Raw genomic sequence first — 22766 nt, forward strand, 5'->3', positions numbered from 1 at the left:
CACCGTCCTGAAAACACCCCTTAATCTCGATTTTATTCTTTGGTAGATTTACAAAAAGAAAAGCACACACCAATAAATAAATTTTAGAAAGGGGCAAGGTTAGATGTGGGCACGCAAAGCATTAAAAAACAACAACACCTCTGGTCCTCTCCCCCTTTCCTCTTGCCCAGGGCAGGCCTATGCTCTGCCTGTCCCTCAGACCCACAAGCTGCCCAAGGGGGGAGGCTGGCAGCAGTGGAGAGGCAACCAAGAGGCAGCAGGATGCTTCAGTGCAACTGCTGCTGCCGCCGCCACTCAGAACAAGCACTGACTCATCGTCTTCCCCAAGCTCGGTGGTGGTGGTACTGGCGGGGGAAATAGGGACATTCCGGGAATCAAATCAGAAGACAGGACGGCTTCCATAATTCCTGGACTATTCCTGGAAAACGGGGGCACGTGGAGGGTGTGCAATATAAGCGTGTCTGTTTCCAGTTGCGCTTTCCACATCAATGAATTCCTTAAGGCCCGGAAATCTGATTGGTCATGCGTGCCTTCCATAAAATAAAATAAAAATCTGCAGTCCTTTAAACTAGGCATATTACAACTCACAGGTGGGCCGCCAGCCATATATTGACCTATAAGGGATTGACAACCCCACCCTTTTCCTTTGCATTCCCAACCAGGCAAGAAAAGGAGGTTTGTTGATTTCCCCCACTCTACATTTTTTTGCTTGGTTGGTCATAAGTGGTGCTGGCCTTCTCTAAAGAACCAAAATCACCAAAACACCATGCTTTGCATGGTGATTTGTGCATGTTGTTTCTTGTTTTGCATCTGACTTGAATTTGCAAAATAGAATTAAGTGAAATGCATTTGTTAAAATCTTACAAAATGAATAGATCTGTGAGGAGATATTTGTGTCATCGTGATGTGTGTACCACAGGCAACTGGACTCATGGAGGAACTTTGAATGATTTCCTTATTTCTGAAGAGATTAAGTCATATCCATTCTGCAGAATCTAGGACAAACAACCACAAAATATGGGCTAGTCATGATTTTTATTTTATTTTTTGGTAATTTTTTAAATCCCCCTCTTCTACTCCTCCCCTTAAAAAAAAAATATGATGAGATTGACCCTAATGTGAAATGAGTTTTGAAGTACTCTATCTGATGTAAATATATCAATATTTTACTTTGCAAAGAAGGATGGATCCACCAGACAAAAGAGAGTCCCTGTCAAAAAATGAAAATGAGCAAAGAAATGACGAGACAGACAGTTTCTACATACACGGCAAATCTTTCATCTGATGCTGCCAGACTATGTGGGATAAGGCTGTTAACCTTTGAAAAAAGATTTGCAGTTTGGGACAGCAACAAAACTAACATCTCACCACTGGCAATTTCTTTCAAGTATCTGATGGCCTTGAAGAGGGAGGAAGAGAAATTCTCTTTTATCCTGATAGTGGCTGCATTGTTATGAACAGCAATATGTCTTTCTCTCAATCTTTGTATGGATTTTTTTTCTGGCAAGTTGTTTTGAATTCTTCCATCAGTAAGCAATGTGCTACCTTTGGAATATTATACTATGAATGAAGATAGGACTTTTGTATACATCTTTGCTCTCTCATTGTTGATACAGCCTTTCGAGACCCATCTACTCCTACCAATTCATAAAACTGAGAGCCATGGTGTGTATGTTAATTCCTGCCTCCCCATATTTTAGGCCCCATGGAATTATTTATCAGGGCCACCGATATCTCTGGACAAATGCCTGCTCTAATAAAGCCAGAAGGCCCTCGGCGCTGGATCTCAATGTCCGGGCTGAACGATGGGGGTGGAGACACTCCTTCAGGTATATAGGACCGAGGCCGTTTAGGGCTTTAAAGGTCAGCACCAACACTTTGAATTGTGCTCGGAAACGTACTGGGAGCCAATGCAGATCTCTCAGGACCGGTGTTATGTGGTCCCGGCGGCCACTCCCAGTCACCAGTCTAGCTGCCGTATTCTGGATTAATTGCAGTTTCCGGGTCACCTTTAAAGGTAGCCCCACGTAGAGCGCATTGCAGTAGTCCAAGCGGGAGATGACTAGAGCATGCACTACTCTGGCAAGACAGCCCGCAGGCAGGTAGGGTCTCAGCCTGCGTACCGTAAGTTTCTGCTTCCATTTTAGCTTAATCACAGTTTAGTGTTACATCCTAACTTTCAAATTATGGTTAATCGTAACTACGGTTTGTTGAAAGGAGCTGTTTTCTTAAGCTATGGAAGGCCTCCGCTTCTCTACCTGGGAGGACACACGTTCCCCATCCCTGCTTTTCTTGTTTGCTGCTTCTTTGGAAGCGATTGGAGCAATAGTAAGAACAAGCACAAACCAAAGAGCATAAATTGGGTCTGAATCGAAGCAGAACTAGAATGTGGTGCAGTGGTGTGAGAATAGTTAACCATGAGCCAGATTCACAATGTTACTCACATTAATTTCCTAAGGTGGAACAATCTAAACCTCACTTCGAAGCTGTCACACATGCATACACACAAACATCTTCATATCATATCACATACCAAACTCTGCATCCATTCCCTCATTTTGCCCTGATATGCCTATTTGGTGCATGTGTGAATTGGCTATTCGTCAGTAAAAATATTATAATAGCAATGGTTCATAATGCACATGATTTAGCCTAACTCAAGCCCTTTTGATGTCCACTGATTTCAGCCCTTCCATTGCAATTAATGCAACATAAACATACTTAACTTTGGGGCAGATCAAGACTTTCCCCCCTCTGGAGTTGCACAACTTCATGTGTTCTGCACACCTGGGTGCTAAACAATAGAAAAGGGTTCATATTTTGGCACAATATATCTCATAAAGAACAGCTGATTCCATAACAGCAACTGTTATAAATAAATGTTTTCTTTGTAGAGTTTTGAAGGGAAGTCATGGTGGCTTTCATTGTTGGAGAGCTACTTCTGCTCTGCCTCTTCCCCTTTCCATAAAACAACTACAGTACTACCTTCTTAATTAACACCTCTCCCTTGGAGTGTCTGGGAGACTTGGAGGGGAGAGAGCGGTTTATTTATTTATTTATTTATTCAACTGAAAAGGGAAAGGATTCCTCTGTGTACATTAGAACGCTTCCAGAAAAAAAAGGAGAGATAATTTGCTAGGTCTGATAGGCTCCCTTCAGCCCTCAACATTGCAAGTCCCCCCACTCACCACCCCGCGCCAGCCCCTGGAGTTTGTCGCGGGAATATTGTCTGTCGGAGCCAGTGGGCTGCTGGAGAGAGAGAGAGAGAGACAGAGGCGTGGCCGCAGGAGGCGAGAGGCAGTGCGAGTCCGGCTCCCCGCGCGGAGCTGGCTTTGCTCGCGTCTCTCTCTCTGTGTGTCTTTACGCGCGCAGGGGACCCTTCTTCCGAAAGGTCAGCCTGGAGAGCCTCTGCGCTTGGAGGATCGGACGCCGGGCTGCGGCACCATGGAAGGCTCCCCAGCTTTCTGGGCGCTCGCTTTGCTGGCTCTTCTTCTGGGCGAATCAACAGGTGGGAAGCGAGCGGGTCGGATCCCTTCTTAACGGCGGCGTTTCGGGAAGCCACCGGCGGCACCTGGCGCGCTGAGGACGGTTGCGCACGGCAGCCGAACGAGGGGTGCGCGCGGAGAGGCACAAACGGTGCCCGGGTGGGAGGCGCGTCCTCGGGTTTCGCGCCTCTCCCTCGAGATCCGTGCCGGGGATCTGGGGATCGAGGAGCACAGAATATGCACACGCCTGAGGATCAGGCGGAGAGTGGGGAAATTGGGGGCGTGGGGGGCAGAAGGGATTGTTTGGCAACCAGCTTGGAGGGCTTCGCGCGTTTGGGTGAAACAGCTCGGCTTCTTTTTTCCCAGAGGAAGGGCAGTTGGAGCTCGAGGTCAGCTTCACCCGCTTCCCTTTGGGAAGGGATCTCGAGCCCGGTTTAAGTTGTAGGTCAGTATTTGCAGTCATGCCAATCACGGGATGCGCCTTCCCTTAGGCTCCAGCGCTCCGATCCGCAGGAGCGTTAAGCGTCAGGAAAGGCGCTGCAGGTTTATTTTGCAAGCCGCGATACTTAAATGCGCAACTTTAAAGTTATGATATTTTGAAGGGTGGGGATGGTAACAAAACAAAACAAAAAACAGCGTTTCATTGATTGCGAAGGAGCTTTTTCCAAATAACGTGTTTTAGTAGGAATCAAATGACCGCCCTAGTGTATCGCGTCAGTGAGTCCTGTCCTAAATTCTCTGGAGAAACGGGTATTCTGCAAGGAGCACTCCCGTCCTAGAGGCAAAATCAAGGGGACAACGCAGTCACATCCTGTGCACCTTAGAGCAGAAGCAAGCCCATAGGACTTGGAATCATGCCAGTTTGTCGCATTGATTTCAGTGGGTCTACTCGGAGCATAACTACCCTTTATAGAAAAATGTTGCTTTGAAAATGCAGGGTGTTTTTTTAATTATTGCATAAAAAGCAAGTTGTAATTTCTACAAATCTTTTGATATTGAGAAATAATTTTTGTCATGTTAGGTTAGTAGAGTGGACCTACTCGCCGGTACTTGCAATAGTTTGTGTTGATTCCCCCTACCACTTGGTTGTGTAGCCACTGCTGAAGAATCTTGCTCATCCCAACTCCCAAGCCAGGTCTCCGCAGGTCATGTGTATTGACTATCACACACAATTGCTGTTGCCACTGCTGTTTTTTTTAGTGTCAGACAACACGTGCTGAGAGCGGAACCTGCGTATGGCATATAAAATGACCTGTTTCTTTGGGGAGCCAACATACTGAGTCTTAAAGTGGCAACTGCTGCCACGTTGTTTGCCGGATCATTCCTTTCCCCCAACCTCATAAGGTGACTTTGTCAGGCGATTCCCACCCTTTGCTGGCACCTGTCAGTGAGAGCCATTTGATACATAGAAAGGACATATTATATAGTGAACATGCGTTTTTCAGCCTGTTACCGGTGGACGTACCTGTTGCTGGTAGGTGCATGTCAGAAGCCACTCAAAGAGGCTTAATTGTATTCGTACAGCAGTGAAACCTAAGCAGAAATGTGTTGTTAAACCTTGCCACTAATTCCTATCTGAAACTCAGTGCAGCTGAAATCTGTGAGTGAAATCAACTGAGATGTCTGAATGGCTCTGGACATCCACAGAGCAAAGGTCCGTGGATTGCCACATGCATGGTGTATTATTCTGTTATACAAACTGTGTGAAGTGCCTATCTCACATGTAAAGAAACAACCCTTCATTCACTTTGCAGACCTGCTATTGTGATCTTTTAGGAGTGTTATTTACTGGAAATACGGAACACTGAAATGTGTTTTGGAGCAGGACGTTAGTCAACAACAACAAAAAGAAGTGCTGAGATGATCCTTTTGGGGGAAGAGGGTGTTTCCATATAGAGTAGTGACAGATAGAAAGCTTGTCTAGGATTAGTAAGGATCTGGGTTAGGAACACCATACAGAAGTCACAGTATTCCCTGGATATAATTGTAGAGGCATAATAGAGTGGTTTACAGTGCTGGTTGCACAGGAATAATTGCTTAAATGTTCTCAAGTTGCTCTGTGTTGGCTGCAGCTACAGACTTCCAACATGCTGGTTTTGTTGCTCTTAAAATACCTTTTTAACCCCACCTTTTAATACCATTTCACGAGGAGTCTGAGCTGCATCCTGCGCAGGTGCAATATTAGAATTTGCCACTGAGAGGAGACTCCAGCAACCATATACAGTTCTCACTCCCGAATGCCTACAAAACTGCCTATGCGAACAACTTTTGAAACTTCTGTATTATTATTTTTTTAAGCAAGTTGCTGGGTTTTTCCGTATCGTGTCTGTCATGGGGGAGCGAGTGTTTTTGAGGCTAACTTATCTCCTAATCAGTACAGCGTGCCTTTGCGGTTGAAATGAACGTTGCAAAGCGTACAGCGGTGAAATAATGCACGAGATTGAGGGCTGTGTCCAGCACTTTTCTAGTGAAGGAGAAACCAAAGCTGTTTATATCTGTTCTTTGTTAATGTAAATGGGTTTGTTGGGTCTACATTTGTCAGTGCAACAGATACGTTGATGGTTTCTTGGTCTAACCCAGCACACCTAATTCAGGGTTTCCCCAATGGCTAATTAAGGAGCCCAGCAATGTAATTTTATTCCTTTGGTCCCAGTTGCAGTTCTGCGTTGACCTTGTCACAAATCCCTCTGCTCTGTTCTGTCAGTTTGCATGGAGCCATCTAGGTAAAACATGGTTTGCATTGCAGTTTTAAAACCATTAACTTGGAGGTATAAGAACCAGCTCGCATGGCACCTTTGGTAACCTCAGATCCTTACGTGATTTGAAAACAGCTGCAGCTGCACCTGTTTCTTATTAGGCATACCTGGTGACCAGCTGCAGCTTTTGGCAGCAAAAGACACCTGCCCAGTCTTTACCAAGCTACCACTCACCTGTCTTTTGCCAGTGGACTCCCATAAACGTGCACTTGGTTATTTGATGTAGCATTGACTGTGAGCACAAACAGCAGTTTACGAAGCAGAATCTTAATAGCTTGATCCCAAGAGCAACTGCACACAGCAGGAGTAACGCAAATTGCTGCACAAGCCCAGCATTGTATTTACATTATTGTTGTTTACCACCTTGAGCGCCATTGGTGAAACAGTGGGAGACAGCGTATCGTAATAAATAAATGAGCACACACCACAATTTGTGCGGCAGAAGTGTTGGCAATTCTACATTGGCAAAAGCTGCCGCTGCCTTTCAAGAGCTTTGTGATTGAATATGGCTTTTAACCATGATAGCTTAACAATGTGAAGAGGCTGCCTGGTGAGCCCCACACCCTAGATATCTGTACACGTATTGGCCATATCCACAGCTGGCGTTTGATTGGCATCAATGCGAAAAGGAAGCATGCCTTTAAGGAGATGTCTTTGTAGAGCTGTCCCCACAAGGAGGAGAACTCTAGGCCATCTGAGATCATATCCTCATGTGCATGGACCCCCCATTCAAACTGGCACCAATAATGCATCTAGGGCTAGCTGCCATTTTCTCAGAAGAACCTCCATGTGTTCTCTGCACCTGAGTACAGGGCTGAGGACAACTGAAGAGGGCTCATGTTTTTGTGCAATACATCTTGTGAGTACCAGATTATGTGAACCGCCCAATGGCAATAAGCAAATAAATAGCCAGGAATTGGACCTAGTGGTTGGTGGTAGTGGAATCTAGAAGTAGGAGAGGGAATGGGCTTATCTATCTGATATCCTGAAGGTCTTTGGACACTGCGCATTCAGCTATGTTTGTTAGTGATTGTAGTAAGAGGGCTGTGGAGTTGAGCTATGGTGGCTAATAGCCATTGATAAACTGCTTAGTGTCTGCTGTATTGTTGCAAAATGCTATAATTGAATTGCAATTGGCAGGTGGTATGGGGAGAACAGATTCTGATCTTTCAGAGGATGGTGCGGCAGCAACAGCTGCGTAATTAGAATCAAGACAAAGCCAGGGACACAAATTGGAGGAAGTTGAAACAATACTTAAGCCCTGTTGAAATCATTGGCTTAAATTCACACACTTTAGCATCTATGTGTCATTTATTTCTGTTGGGCTTAGCACTACAGTGGTACCTCGGGTTAAGAACTTAATTCGTTCTAGAGGTCCGTTCTTAAACTGAAACTGTTCTTAACCTGAGGTACAGTACCACTTTAGCTAATGGGGCCTCCCACTGCTGCTGTACCACTGGAGCACAATTTCTGTTCTCATCCTGAAGCAAAGTTCTTAACCTGAGGTACTATTTCTGGGTTAGCGGAGTCTGTAACCTGAAGCGTCTGTAACCTGAGGTACCACTGTATTCATTAAGGGTAGCCCTCCTGATGCATGACTTAGAAATGGTGACTTTTGTGGTCCACAAAATCTGATGGGGACCACTTTGGCTACTGATGAACTTTAGAACTGAACTTTAGACTTTTATAATAGTTGGATTGAGCAAAACTGCCGGGAAACAACCTCTTAAAGACGCTGAGATAGATGCTTTGTTTCAGGCTGATCTCAAGTTGTGCCATGCGAACATAGAAAAGTCTTAATATTAGATCAGGTTGCACACTAATACCCAAGGTTGTACAGTACATGCCTTCTACAGGAATATGCGAGGTATGTTAGTGACATCTTTACTCTTCTGCCCTGGCAAAGGACATGTCGCAGAAGAAGGTGTGGTTTGTTGTGAGCAAAGTTGATGGAATCCATCCGATAGAGTGATCCAGGGAGTTATGTTAACGTTCACAAAAAGAAAGAAAGAATTGCTGGCATTCTTAACCCAGGAACAGGGAGAGACAGGGACCTGATTCCTTGCCTGAAACATTGCTTAGAATTACAGTGGTGCCCCGCAAGACGGAAAACCCGCTAGACAAAAGGGTTTTCCGTTTTTGAGCTGCTTCGCAAGATGAATTTCCCTATGGGCTTGCTTCGCAATACGAAAACGTCTTGCGAGTGTTCCGATTTTTTTTTGCTTCCCCCCTTTTTCTAAGCCGCTAATAGCCTTTTAGCCGCTAAGCCTTTAATAGCCGCTAATAGCGCTAATCTGCTAAGCCGCTAATAGGGTTGCTTCACCGCTAGATGAAGAGACTCGCGGAACGGATTATTTTCGTCTTGCGAGGCACCACTGTACTGCTATCAGCTGGGTACTTCTTAAGAAGGCATCAGTACATCCCTGAGAAGCTGTAACCTTAAACTTGCATCATTATGTTCTGCTTACCAGGAGCAAGTAGCAGTTATCCCTTGACAGGATTACAGGTGGCAAACTGCTGCACCTATTACAGCACATTCTGTCCCCGCAACCACATGGGCAGGCTGCATAGTGCAGCAACATATTGTGCAAGTCTTGGCCCGGTTTACATGTTTACAGACCAGTTCTATATATTTCTTGGTTGGAGGAGTGGGTTGCAGTCTCCATATACAACACATGTAGCTGTGTGTGTTCGTGTGTGAAAGAGAAATCACACAAATGGGATTTCTGTGCACATAGCCTTCCATTTGGAATATCCACTTCGCACTGTGTGTGGGTATTCACTGCTGTGGAGAGGAAGGGTGTATATCTGTCGCTGTGCCATTCACATCTGCAGATTGCTGCACAGTCTTCCCAAAATGTGAGCCAGGCCTATGGCAGTACTGTGTGTGTCTCTGTGTGCAAGAGGGTCACTAGACAGCTGGTTTTTAAGGTGAAATGAGCTAAAGGCTGATCTACTTAAATCCGTCATCTCAGCAGTGCTGTCCCATTAACACAGAGAAACAGTGAGTTGGAATTCTCCTTCCGTGTTCTGCCCCCTGAGACCTACCAGCCAGCCCACTAAGGGGCGAATCAGAGCTGCCTCTCTGTCATGGTGGTGACAACAAGAAGGAGGAGGATAAAAAGCAGAAGCAGGCAAATGGAGCTAAACCAGGCAGACCACCCCCTATACACAGCTTGCTCTTTCCACCTGTTGACCTCCATATTAATAGTGAAAACCACATCCATTTTTAATGCATTTCTGAACATTCTGCCTCAAAACATGGTCTCCATTATTGACATCAGTGGTTTAATTATTGCAAAGATTAAATACTAGACCAGAGATAAGGCAACTGAGCTTTTCTTGGTCCCCCCCCCCCCACATGTGTGATGGGTGCCTCATGATTTCTGTCGGATCCGATAGTGTGTCTTTTTTTCTTCAGGAAAAAGCTGGGAAAACAGGGTTGGCCTTACAGCTTCTTTGGAAGGTCAACACACCTTCTTAAGCGTTGGTGTGCAAAGGACAAGAGGTTGCTGGAGTGATTATTTCTGCCTCCTGTTTCTTTGTTTAACGATATTCGGGCATTGGGTGTTCTCTGGAGCCTCACAGAAGAGAACGTTTGTTTGTTTTTTCTCTGAGTGACACATTGGATTAATTTATTAATATGGAGGAGAAGCATGAAGATACAGAAGGAGACACGCTGCCCTAATGGATCTCTACCTAGGCAAACATAGCGCAGACATTTACATTAGGTTTAGTTTCTTTGTTTACTGTTCTGCTTCACGCTTTTCAATAGAGGGGAACTGGCACAGTACCTAACTTTAACCTTCCTATGAAACTGAGCTATTAACACCTTCAACTCTTCAATTTTTTCACATTTTGCATCTTTGTGGCCTTGGCTGGGTGGGCTTCCAAACTTTCCATACAGTGTTTTTTTCCCTTCATTTTACACCTTAACTGGAAGGTTGCGTACTGTGGCCGTCCTTTCTCCCTCAAACCATGGACATTTCAGACTCGTTGAATTCCCAGTTGGTCATGAATTTCACGGGCTGACCTTGATCAAGTCGCAGTCTCTCTGTTTAACATCCTGGCAGGGTGGCTGTGCTGATGAGGTTGAGAAAAACCCATGCATGCCACCTCCATGAACCTTTGAATGTAGCTGCCACCTTACTGTTTTGATTTCATCCGACCTGCTTCATGAGACGTGGTTGAGAATTGCAAATGAGGATTCACAACTAGAGACTTCTGTAGCACCTTAAAGGCTGATTTTATTTACAGCATAAGCTTTCATAGGCTATGACCCACTTCATCAGATGCATGCTGCATCTTGGAAAGTTGTCCAGTAATACGCAAGCATATTATAGAAATATTTATATTATATATTCTATTCTATTCTATTCTATTCTATTCTATTCTATTATATTATAGAAATATAGTATTTCTCAAGCTTGGCTATATAGAAGCCTCTTCTCTCCATAATCTCGTGTCTTGGGCCAATTCAAATGGATAGTTTTTCACTTTAAAGCCTTATATGACCTAATTCTTCCTATCACCTTTTCCTGTATATTTGCCCACATGCAGTGTTAGAAACTGGGATAGAAAAGCTAGGAGCCAGACGGCTTCTGGGACCTGTGTTGTGGGTGCCAAAACAGAATGGCTACAGCAACCCTTTTTATTTATAATTTTGATAAGCATGAATTGATACACAATTCACATAAGTGACACATTGTTAATACCACATTTTTGGCAGAAATAGTTAATAAATGTTTAATTTGGTGTTTACAATAAAAATAATGGTACCATACTTCAGTTTTCAACACACTCTACTCTTTATTGTTAAACTCCATATATTGTTTGTTCTTAACATATACAGAAGTTGCTTCAGGTTGAGCGCTTTCGGATTGTGCTCCGCGGCGACCCGGAAGTAACGGAACGCATTACTTCTGGGTTTCGCCGTGTGCGCTGCCGGTCAAAATGACGTCACGCACATGCGCAGAAGTGGCGACCCACAGATGCGCGGACGCGGGTTGCGTTCGCTTCAGGATGCGAACAGGGCTCTGGAACAGATCCTGTTCATATCCAGAGGTACCACTGTACTTCAAGGCTTCAAAGAACATACATTTCAGTAATCCTTGAGTGTCAGCCAGGCACCCAAAAAATGGCACCCAGACTTTTGGAGGTGCTGGCAAATGGAGAATCCTTAGGTGCGAAATGAGCTTGGCACTCTGCTAATTTCGAACCCTGCCCACATGCACTGTACAAGGATTGTACAAGGAGCCTCTCTTGCAAGCACCTCCATCATCTCAACTATGTGTACAGGATTGCAAGCCTTCTCACCACAGCTGTGAATGTCCTTGCCTAGAGAGGTTTGCTTGGAACCCTCCCTGTTGACTTTTAGATGGCAAGTGACACGCTCAAAAAGAATTCAGAGAGATTTTAATCAATTTTTTTTTTTTTTGCTTGTCTTTGTGGTGTTCGTACGGAGCCCCCAGTCGTCTCACGGACTATTGACCCGTACACCACTAATCCGCTGCCACCAACCAGGTCCTCCCTGGTAAAATCACTTCAGTCTCAGTCAAGTTCTCAATTAATAAAGAAGAGTGTATTTTATTTCAGACACAAACAAAACTTTTACAGCATTCCAAACGTTGTTGCTCTCTACTTTCTTAGTCTTATTTTCCTCTCTCTATCTCTTCTACCTCCCCACACTCAAGAACCCACTGCCCTAACTGTCTCTCTTTCACCAACTGCCTTTCCCAACCAGCCAACCCACTAAATCCCACCAACTACCCCCCACCAACTACCAACAAACTCCTCTCGGAACTCCTCCCAGAACTGGTTTTATAGTCCTACTGACTCCACCTCCCCTGGGTCCTGTCTGTGCAACCTATTTAACTATTTCCCCTCCATCACTCTCTCATATATGTTAACGTCACAGTATTTTACCTCTTGCTACTTTTACCTCTTACTATTTATTTTTTTAGTTGGGTATGGTATTTTGTTGTCATTTATGGTCAACTTCCCTCCCTAAATCTGCTCCAGAAGGTTTTTCCGGGGCGTGGGATCGTCTCCAAAACAGATTTGCTGGAAGGTGGGGATACACAGGGAGAAGAGAAGTAGGAGAAGTTCCATGGTGTAGCCAAAGGTCCTTGCACTATTGGAACTGGTTTTTAAAAAATATACCACCCAGTGTCTACACTGCAATTTATTTTTTCCCTACCCGATGCCATGCTGAGCTTTGAGGATCTCCCAGATTTGATGACCTAGAATTATAGAATTTTACAGTTGCAAGAGTTTTTGGAAGTCATCCAGCCCAACTTCCTGCTCAAGGCAGGAATCTTGCAGTTACAACATCCCTGACGGATAACCGTCCAGCTTCTGCTTCCAAGGAAGGAGCGCCTGCCCCCTTCCTGAGGCAGTCTGTTTTCTGGTAGTTCACGAAACATTATGGGGGGAAAGAAAACACTGGTTCAGAGGATGAAATAATCCACACAGAGCAAAGAATGACAAAATAACAGTGCAACATAAGACACCTTTATTCTCTCTTACCAACTCTTCTCACTGTATGATCATGGAAGGTGTTCTGAATTACAGTCCTTTGTTGAATAGCACAGTTTAAACAGAAATATTGCAATATTTGGAACTGGCAGCATGGCAGGTGTTTTGGGTGGGGTGGAGATATTTGCATTATTGTGCCCTTCCTCCCTTACCTGTCCAATAGTGGAAAAATATTTCAAAATATCTAGAAACCAATGTCAAGAGTTTTGATATGTCAGGAAAAAGCGAAGTAAGTATTTCAAGTTTGTAGGTACCAGCATCATATTTCTTGGCATCCAGACAGCCACCTGTCTGGGATTTTTCCAGTACTGTCAGCGCCTTCCTCCTCCACTCATCATTTTTGTCCACAAATATTGACTTGGCTTACTAGTTCTCCCCTAATTTTTTGGCTGGGTTCACTACTGCCAGCCCTTAGAGCCCTGGCACGTCTGGGTGAGAGGCAGAGATTGTAGAAGGTAAGATAAAGTGGGAAAGACTTCTGTTGTTCTTTGAGTGCTCCAAAATTCATTGCAAATGAGAGCCATGGGGAGGTGTGCTGTTGGGCAACCTTCTTACAAGAGGGCCAGCAGTTTATTCGATGAGCTGGTGGCTTGGTTTGTGGCTGCCTGCCTTCGTCCACAATAAAATCACGTACCCACATGTGCCTGTTCCACCTGGTGTGAGTGTCTTACGTTTCTTCCAGGCGGATTTTCATATAGCCTAACCTGCATGTGCAGGTTTTTGAAGGTTCTCATTGTCCTGTTGTGCGGTAGGAGGATTCTCACAGGATCTGAAACTTGCGCGCGAGAGAGAAACCATTTAGGTGGGTCTCCTCCATGCCATTGAGGCTGGAAGGCAGGGAGGCCAACACTAGGTGGAGTCAGAGGCAATGTAGCTGGGGGAACTATATGAATCGTCGTATATGCTAGATTGACTGCATTGCATACTTTAGACGCAACGTGTCACATACTTGCCTAAAAAGGTTGGCCACCACTGTTTTACTACTTTGTGAGACCTTTAGCAACTATGGATATATAAAATATACCAGTCTTATGCTCATCTGCTCAGAAGTGACCTCCATTGAATTGTCGTAGGCTGCAACCCTCAACACAGGTGCTTGGGAGTAAGTCCTTCTGAACTGAGTGTGGCTTTCTTAGTAGATCTGCATAGGATTGTACAGTGGTATCTCGGGTTACATACGCTTCAGGTTACGGACTCCACTAACCCAGAAATAGTACCTCAGGTTAAGAACTTTGCTTCAGGATGAGAACAGAAATGGTGCGGCGGCAGCAGGAGGCCCCATTAACTAAATTGGTACCTCAGGTTAAGAACAGTTTCAGGTTGAGAACGGACCTCTGGAACGAATTTAGTACTTAACCCGAGGTACCACTGTACTGTTATCCTCATCTTAAGCCTTCATGCTAGGGAAGGAAGCCATCTGCATATCCCCTCTTATTCCCCCCACTGAAACCAAGTTTTTAGTATGTATAACTGAATTGAATATATACTCTCCCCCTGTTTGTACTTGATTCCTTTCTGTATTACTTTCCGTAGGCCGGATGTGATTTTGTAAACCCTTTGGGGACAGCGACCTATCTTTTGGATGTGACCATTGTAAATGATATAGCCTTACCCAGGGGTTTTCAACCAGCGTGCCGTGGCACCCTGGGGTGCCTTGAATGATAGTCAGGGGTGCCACAGGCAACACTGGCCTCTGTCCCTCTTGCCTTCCCTCCCTCCTCTGATGCCCTTTTGCATCTCTGACTTCCAAGGGCTTGCACAGCTGTTTGTTGCAGCATACCTGGCTACCAGCTCCCCAGGTCCTCTGGGACTGGTTAGGGGTGCTTCGCAGGCCTGTGTGGGCCTGTATGAGGAGGCACCTCTCTTTGGGGCAGGGATGGGGCAGCTCAGAGGCCAGAGGTGGCAGTGGTGGCTCCCAAGTAAAGAGGAGAGGAGTCTGAGGGGACACAACACAAGGGAAGGTGTTTGAAAAAGGGCAAGAGGCTGCCAGCTCTGTAGGCAAGGGGTGACATAACTGGGCTCCTGAGCCCCACAGGGGTGCCGCAGAAAGAATGGAGCTGGTCAAGAAAGCTGTGGACTCAAAAAGGTTGAAAACCTCTGGCCTTGTCAATTAATTGGAAAAATAAAATTATATACACATAAAATAGCTGTGTTTAGAGGGTCTTAATGGTATACTTTGAATCTGAAGCTGTTCAAAATATTTAGAAATAAACCTGGGATTTGATGGGACAGAAATAATCTGAGGAAGTAGACAGAGTTGGAGGAAAGAAGGGCTGAAAGGTCGTCAGGATTTACACATGAGACATAAAGCTGAGGCTGTAATACTATATGCAGCTAGCTAGGCATAAGCTCCATTAAATCCAGTGGGATTTACTTCTGAGTAGACATGTCTAGGATTGTGCTGTCAGGCTCCAATATCATGCCCACCTAAGTTCCACTGAAGTCAGCATTAACTTAATTCGTTCCGGAGGTCCGTTCTTAACCGGAAACTGTTCTTAACCTGAAGCACCACTTTAGCTAATGGGGCCTCCTGCTGCCGCCGTGCCACCGGAGCATGATTTCTGTTCTCATCCTGAAGCAAAGTTTTTAACCTGAAGCACTATTTCTGGGTCAGCAGAGTCTGTAACCTGAAGCATATGTAACCTGAAGCATATGTAACCCAAGGTACCACTGTATAGGATTGTGTCATTAATTTATGAGGTGCATTTTATAAGCAGAGGCATTAAAAAGTCAAGATGAAACCTCTTTAGGCAGGTTCTTTTCTTGTCCTCCTGTCATTTTCACTCCTCTAGAGAAGTGCCATCTCACGCAGTGTTTCCCTTTACATTTGAGCGCCGTTTTACAGATGTTGTTTGTCTTTTTAGTGTAGTACAAACATCTTCCAGGATTTTGACTCATTTCCTCAAGTCTCTCTCAGCTATTCTAAAAGGACAAGAGGAAATTAGCTCTAATATCCTGAAAGCGATTGATTTTTTTTTTACTCTGTGTAGTACTCAGTTTAGTGAAATCTCAGTTTGTTTCCAACTTTCCCCTCCACCTATATTTCTTTTTTTCCCATCCAAGAGAGGGACATCCTACATTTATTCTGTTCCCCTGTTATTCCTACTGGACAAAAACCCAAGTGTAAACTTCAGATTCATTCTCATCCTCTATTATCCTGGCCTTCCTATTCTGAAAACTGAACTATCTAAACAGCTGGAGTTCTCCTGTTTGAAGTATCTAAACAAAAGTCCCATTGTTTTGGCTTGTATTGCCCTTTAATGTGTTGGGGTCAAGCCACATCAAACTGTTTACTTGCCACTCACTTCCTTCAAGCAACTGGCAATGCCTGCCACCATGGACTGTGGTGAATTTGTTGAACCCTTTCTCTCCTCACCTTCCATTTCTTCATCCTTCACCTGGTTAAGGTTGTTCATAGGAATCTACCTTTGACAGTCCAAACGTTGGTCCATATAGGTCCGTATTGTTTAAACCACTCTTCCCCAACCTGGTGCCCTCCCAAGTTGTTTTGGACTATAATTCCTATCATCCTAGGTGCTTGGGTCTGATGCAAGTTATAGTCCAGAACATGGAACTAGATCCACAAATGAAACTAATAATGACAACAGCTGTAGGGTACCAGGTTGTTGTTGTTTTAAATCGTTTTTATTGATTTTTCCACATTTTTACCAAATCAGCCACATTAAAACAAATTTAATACAAAATTTCCAAAAATTGGTTTCTGACACTCCGTTCTTGATGCGTCGGTTCTTGTTGCTGCATTATCTCCCTACTTATTTCTAATTAACATTTCGTTCCTTATAGTTAACCTTATAATAGCTTTTTCTTGTTTTATTATTCTTAACCATCAGCTATCCACATGCTAATTCCTGCATGTACAATATTTTGACGTTTACAATATCTGCAAGTGGGGTAAATCAAGTAGGGCACCAGGTTCAGGTTGGGAAGACTAGTCTATTAACAGTTGGCAGAAGTCACACCTGGAGTTACCCAGGATAGGGATTGTACTTGGAAATGTGGCACGCAAAGTATGCACTTTGACAGTGGGCTACACCTCTTCCCCGCTGCTCTGCTGGCTAGTTGGGATGCGAGGGTGGACGTCTAGATGCAGGTGGGCTACAAATTCCATCATTCCTGTCTATTGGCCGTGATAGCTGAGGCTGTTGGCAGGTGGGAGTCCTATAACACCTGGAGGGGTGTAGTAGAAAAGGCACTTTGAGGATTGCATCACCACTCCCTTCTTGTCATTCAAGTTACAAGACTGCCAGTATCCAAGATGCCACACATCAGACTGCAATCTGCTGAAACTGACTGGGACTGGCTTTTGAATAGGCATGTATAGTTGTTGGCACCCGTCCCTGTCTTCACCTCCAGGGATGAAGTCAAACCGCTGGAGAATGACAGCACCTGCAGAGACTGGTAACTCATAACTGTTGCCTCCAGAGTTGTTTTTGATGCATTAGTACCAGGACGCAAGCCTGGCCATTGTGTATGGAGGTCCTGGGCTGCCTAGATGACAAGACCTCATCCCCCTACCTCTGCCTTGCTGATGTGGTCCAAAGGAAAGGAAAGCAATACATTTGGCACTAGCTGGGCTGCAGGAGTTGCCAAAAGAAGGCATACCAGGCACCATCCAACCATCTTAGGGACTCCACTCAGTATTTGTGTAGGGCTTACTCCCATGTCTTTTCATCTCCCAAAGATGTCCCACAAGGTATGTATAGAATTGGCCTTTTAATTATATCCCTCATCCTTTTGCATCTTACAGTAAAATTACGCCTCTTGTTTTGTGCATGTTCAAAACTGTTATACTGTTTCAAATGTGTTGTATGGGCGGCTTACAACATACACAACACAACAAAACAAAACATCAAACATTTTTAAAAAAATATCCTACACAAGCAATAACTCAATAAAAACCAATAACAATAATAACAAACAATTTACAGTTATACACAAATTAAAGTCACCGCCAACCCCAACTAAACATTTAACCAACACCAACCAGACAAAAATGAAAGAGGACCAAAGAGGACCAAAGAGAACCAAAATTAGAACCGTTTAAAACATTTTAGCCAGTTGCCCCAACCCAAGAATTGTCCCAGCAATGTCCCAGTGGCCTCCCAGAAGCCTTTTAGCTGTTCAGGGTGAGTGTGGGCCTTGCCCCCTAGGCCAGGTGGAAACGAGCCTTGCAGCAGGGAGCAGATTTCTCTTCCAGCACTCAGACAGCAGCCGTGGTTGGGGGTTTTATGATTGTTTCATTGGTTTTAACATTCTATGGACTGCTCCTAGAGAATACAGATGGATAGGCAGTATAAAAGTATAACTAATGACTAATAATAATAAATACGAGCCAATATTGTAACTTCTCTGTAAAAACAATGTAGTACATTTCCGAGAACAATTCAAAGTGGAGGTGCTGACCTTTAAAGCCCTAAATGGCCTCAGTCCATTATACCTGAAGGAGCGTCTCCACCCCCATCATTATGCCCAGACACTGAGGTCCAGCTCCAAGGGCCTTCTGGCAGTTCCCTCACTACGAGAAGCCAAGTTACAGGGAACCAGGCAGATGGCCTTCTCGATAGTGGCACCCGCCCTTTGGAACGCCCTCCCACCAGATGTCAAAGAGAAGAGGCAGCCCTCTTTAGGGAAGCTTTTAATGTTTAACAGGCTACGGTGGTACCTTGGGTTACATACGCTTCAGGTTACATACACTTCAGGTTACACACTCCACTAAACCAGAAATAGTTCTTCAGGTTAAGAACTTTGCTTCAGGATAAGAACAGAAATCTGGCTCCGGCGGTGCGGCGGCAGCAGGAGGCCCCATTAGCTAAAGTGGTGCTTCAGGTTAAGAACAGTTTCAGGTTAAGAACGGACCTCCGGAACGAATTAAGTACTTAACCAGAAGTACCACTGTACTGTATTTTAATACATTATTATTCTGGTAACTCTGCTCATTTTGCTGACAGCACTATTGTTGTGGTCTTTCTGCAAAGATATGTATGCTTGTGTTTCCCTAATAGGAAGGAGGCTAACAATGGCACTTTGAAGTACACCGTCCAATCTGTGTAAGTGTACCCTGAAAACACATGAGTCAATTGACTACGTATGTGAGAATGACCCCCCCCACACACACACACATTAGTTTTTCATGGTGTGCAAAGAATACTCATGCAAGTCAGTCACATTATGTGTATAAAAATAATGTAGGAAAGAATCGTACAGGTTAACAATGCAGGAAAAGGACATATGTAAACATCATCTTCGGCACCCTGATTGCAATCAGTGGGACTACTTCAGAGTAGATGTGTTTAAGATAGGAATGCCAGTCTTGGGGATGATTATGGCTTACATTGTGGGGGGGGAGTTCACAAAGGCAGGTTGTACAGTAGACCTGAAATAATACTCCCGTCTCCCGGCTTATGGTGAATCTTTGTAAACGAACCAATTATACAAAAATAGAAAAGAAAAAGATTCAAACTTCCTTTTTCTTCACATGCAGGTACAAATAACATGTCGATCTATCATTCATGGTAGTTTTACTAAAATGATTTTAATAACGTAAAGTGATTATGAACAGTACTGATTATGTTCCGTTGGTAACATAATCAGTTGCACATTTCAAGCTCTGCATTTTACTTAATTAATCAGTGTTACTACTAAGCATCCGGGACCTGCAGAGTGGTGGTTGGACAAGTGTTTACGTCTTTTTTCCTGTTTTCCTCTATCTGAACAATTCTTAGAGCTACCCGACACTGGGAAAATCCCATTAGGCAAATCTCATAGTCACACCTGCAGCTGAGTTTGGGAGACTGGAACTGTGAATAATATATTCTTTTTTTTTTGATCGGAGAATGGCAAGCTCCCTGTGACTGTCGCTGAAGACTTTAGCTTTCTAGAGTCTAACAGCTCCAAATCTGCTTCATTTTGTGGTTGGCAGCACCAGTGGGATGTTTGATTTTGGAAGCCTGACAAATGAGTTAACGCTCTTTGAAAGGAGAGATAACAAAGGTATTCGGATGTGTTGTGCCTTTTCTTTCCTGTGAGTAGTAGACTTCGCTTGGCAGCGTTCGACTTACCGAGAACGGATGTCCCTCATGGCATCAAGTGAGCTATTACAAACAAAGACTGGCTGGGAATAAAGAGGAACCAAAACTCATCGGTTCCGATATCTAATGAAGGCTAGAGTGTTTTTCCCCTCTCTTTTTTTTTTTTTAAAAAAAGGAAATAAAAAATTCGTATGAACGACAGCAGAAGCTGAATCATGTTGCTTTGATTTCCTGTACCGTGGAAAGATGACTTCAGAGGAATTTGTTTGGGATAAGGAAGCTGGAATTGGGAAATTTCCTAGAACACATGGGCACAATTGGAATGTTGAAAGAATTCCTGCAAGCACACACACCTTTTGGTTGCTTCCTTCCCATCCTAGCAGAGAGAATCTTTGACACACATAATTCACTTTTCCATGGTTCTGGGTAAAAGTCAAATCTAGTAGAATTTGAACGGACCCTCTTCCACAGGGATGGGGAGAGTCAGGCACAGGGGGGGCACAAATGTGGCCCCCACAGGCCTCAGACCACTCCCACTCTTTTCATGCACCCCAACTCACAAGCCCTAATAATTATTGTTCCTGGAGAATCTGTTCTTGAACTCTTGATAATGCCTCTTCATTGGCTGGGTAAACAATAAGAGAGTGGTATAGTGGTACCTCGGGTTAAGTACTTAATTCGTTCCGGAGGTCCGTTCTTAACCTGAAACAGTTCTTAACCTGAAGCACCACTTTAGCTAATGGGGCCTCCAGCTGCCAGAACACGATTTCTGTTCAAATCTTGAAGCAAAGTTCTTAACCCGAGGTAATATTTCTGGGTTAGCGGAGTCTGTAACCTGAAGCGTATGTAACCTGAAGCGTATGTAACCCGAGGTACCACAGTATGTCAGTGTTTGTCAAAAGTGGTTTCCTGTCCAAAGGTAGCATTAGTATTATAGTTGCTTTGCCCGTTTCTGTCTCTCCCCCATCTTCAAAATCTCACCTACCTACCAGCCACCTACGTCAAGCGTTGTTATGAGCCAACATTTAAAAATGTGTTACGCAATTAGTAGAAATTATAAAAGGCATGTTCGTGAAAAATAAGGAGATCCATGATATTCATATGGAGTTGATGCCAGACACTGGGATTTGATTTATTTTTTTTTAAACTAAAGGATAATTAAAGAAGGCAGGCATTTCCAAATGGTGATTCAGAATCCATGCATTTAATCACAGCAGTTTAGACGGTGGCTTGTCAGGCTACACAGGTGGTGTGTAGTTAACAAAACAAGCAGAGGGATTTTTAAGAAAAGTACAGTTAGAACTGGATATGGAACAACTGATTGGTTCAAAATTGGGAAAGGAGTACGACAAAGCTGTATATTGTCTCCCTTCTTATTTGACTTATATGCAGAATTCATCATGCGAAAGGCTGGACTGGATGAATCCCAAGCCAAAATTCAGATTGCCGGAAGAAATATCAACAACCTCAGATATGCAGATGACACAACTTTGATGGCAGAGAGTGAGGAGGAGTTAAAGAACCTTTTAATGAGGGCGAAAGAGGAGAGTGCAAAATATGGTTTGAAGCTCAACATCAAAAAAAACGAAGATCATGGCCACTGGGCCCATCACCTCCTGGCAAATAGAAGGGGAAGAAATGGAGGCAGTTAGAGATTTTACATTCTTGGGCTCCATGATCACTGCAGATGGTGAGAGCAGTCACGAAATTAAAAGATGCCTGCTTCTTGGGAGAAAAGCAATGACAAACCTAGACAGCATCTTAAAAAGCAGAGACATCACCTTGCTGACAAAGGTCCGTATAGTTAAAGCTATGGTTTTCCCAGTAGTGATGTATGGAAGTGAGAGCTGGACCATAAAGAAGGCTGATCGCCGAAGAATTGATGCTTTTGAATTATGGTGCTGGAGGAGACTCTTGAGAGTCCCATGGACTGCAAGAAGATCAAACCTATCCATTCTTAAGGAAATCAGTCCTGAGTGCTCACTGGAAGGACAGATCGTGAAGCTGAGGCTCCAATACTTTGGCCACCTCATGAGAAGAGAAGATTCCCTGGAAAAGACCCTGATGTTGGGAAAGATGGAGGGCACAAGGAGAAGGGGATGACAGAGGACGAGATGGTTGGACAGTGTTCTTGAAGCTACCAGCATGAGTCTGACCAAACTGCAAGAGGCAGTGGAAGACAGGAGTGCTTGGCGTGCTCTGGTTCATGGGGTCACGAAGAGTCGGACACGACTAAACGACTAAACAGCAACAAACCTCTTCCACATCAAGGGATTGCGATCAAATGATTAGTGGCTTTTCTTTGAGGCAACTTCTGTGGGGAATTTGGGAACCACTAAAGCATGATGTCCTCACAGTGGATGAACCCATTCAAAACTTATTTTTTTGCTTTGGTTCAGATAATTGTTGCCAAAAGTGGTGGTATTGCTTGACCTTCAGGTTGGTTTTAATTGTCATTTTGTGGGTTCTGGTTGGAACAGAGCGCTTTCCACAGTGGAACCGGGAAGCTCAGAAAGGTCATCGCCATAAACTGTGTGCAAGGCGAGGGACTACCTGGCTTGGGGACACTCCAGAGTATTGCTAGATCTCCACTACACATACAAACCCTTATCTGCTGCATTAAGACACCTCCAGGTATGTGCAGTGGGGCATTGATGTGGGACATAAGAGCCTGCCATTAGTCCAGCATTCTGTTTTCACAGTGGCTACCCAGATGTTTGTGGGAAGCCATCAGGCAAGAGTTGAACACGAGCACTCTCCCCTTTTGTGATTTCCTGATATTCAGAAGCAGGCTGTAGAGACAGAGCATAACCACGATGGCTAGCCTTATCCTTCAGCTTTGTTGTCTAGATCCTAAACAGCCTTGGCCCAGTATACTTGAAGGAGCGTCTCCACCCCAATCATTCATCCCAGACACGGAAGTCCAGCTCCGAGGGCCT

The 22766-nt window shown here is 44.3% G+C and overlaps 1 protein-coding gene across 4 annotated transcripts in view; it reads left to right on the forward strand.

Moving 5' to 3' along the window:
• The first annotated feature begins 3211 nt into the window (after window positions 1-3211).
• KIT (KIT proto-oncogene, receptor tyrosine kinase) overlaps window positions 3212-22766 on the forward strand; it is a 76673-nt gene continuing 57118 nt past the window's right edge. For 2 of the 4 annotated variants that reach the window (XR_014515821.1, XM_083459836.1), the window contains exon 1: window positions 3212-3508. Coding sequence is in view for 2 of the 4 variants with exons in the window: in XM_083459836.1 (XP_083315962.1) it covers window positions 3445-3508 (64 nt within the window). In the remaining 2 variants the exon portion in view is untranslated. The remainder of the gene's footprint in view (window positions 3509-22766) is intronic. The other 2 variants (XR_014515822.1, XM_083459837.1) reach the window with 1 other exon arrangement.

This window comes from Podarcis liolepis (genome assembly GCF_965112155.1).
Source record: "Podarcis liolepis genome assembly, chromosome: 9".
In the NCBI taxonomy this organism is placed as follows: Eukaryota; Metazoa; Chordata; class Lepidosauria; order Squamata; family Lacertidae; genus Podarcis; species Podarcis liolepis.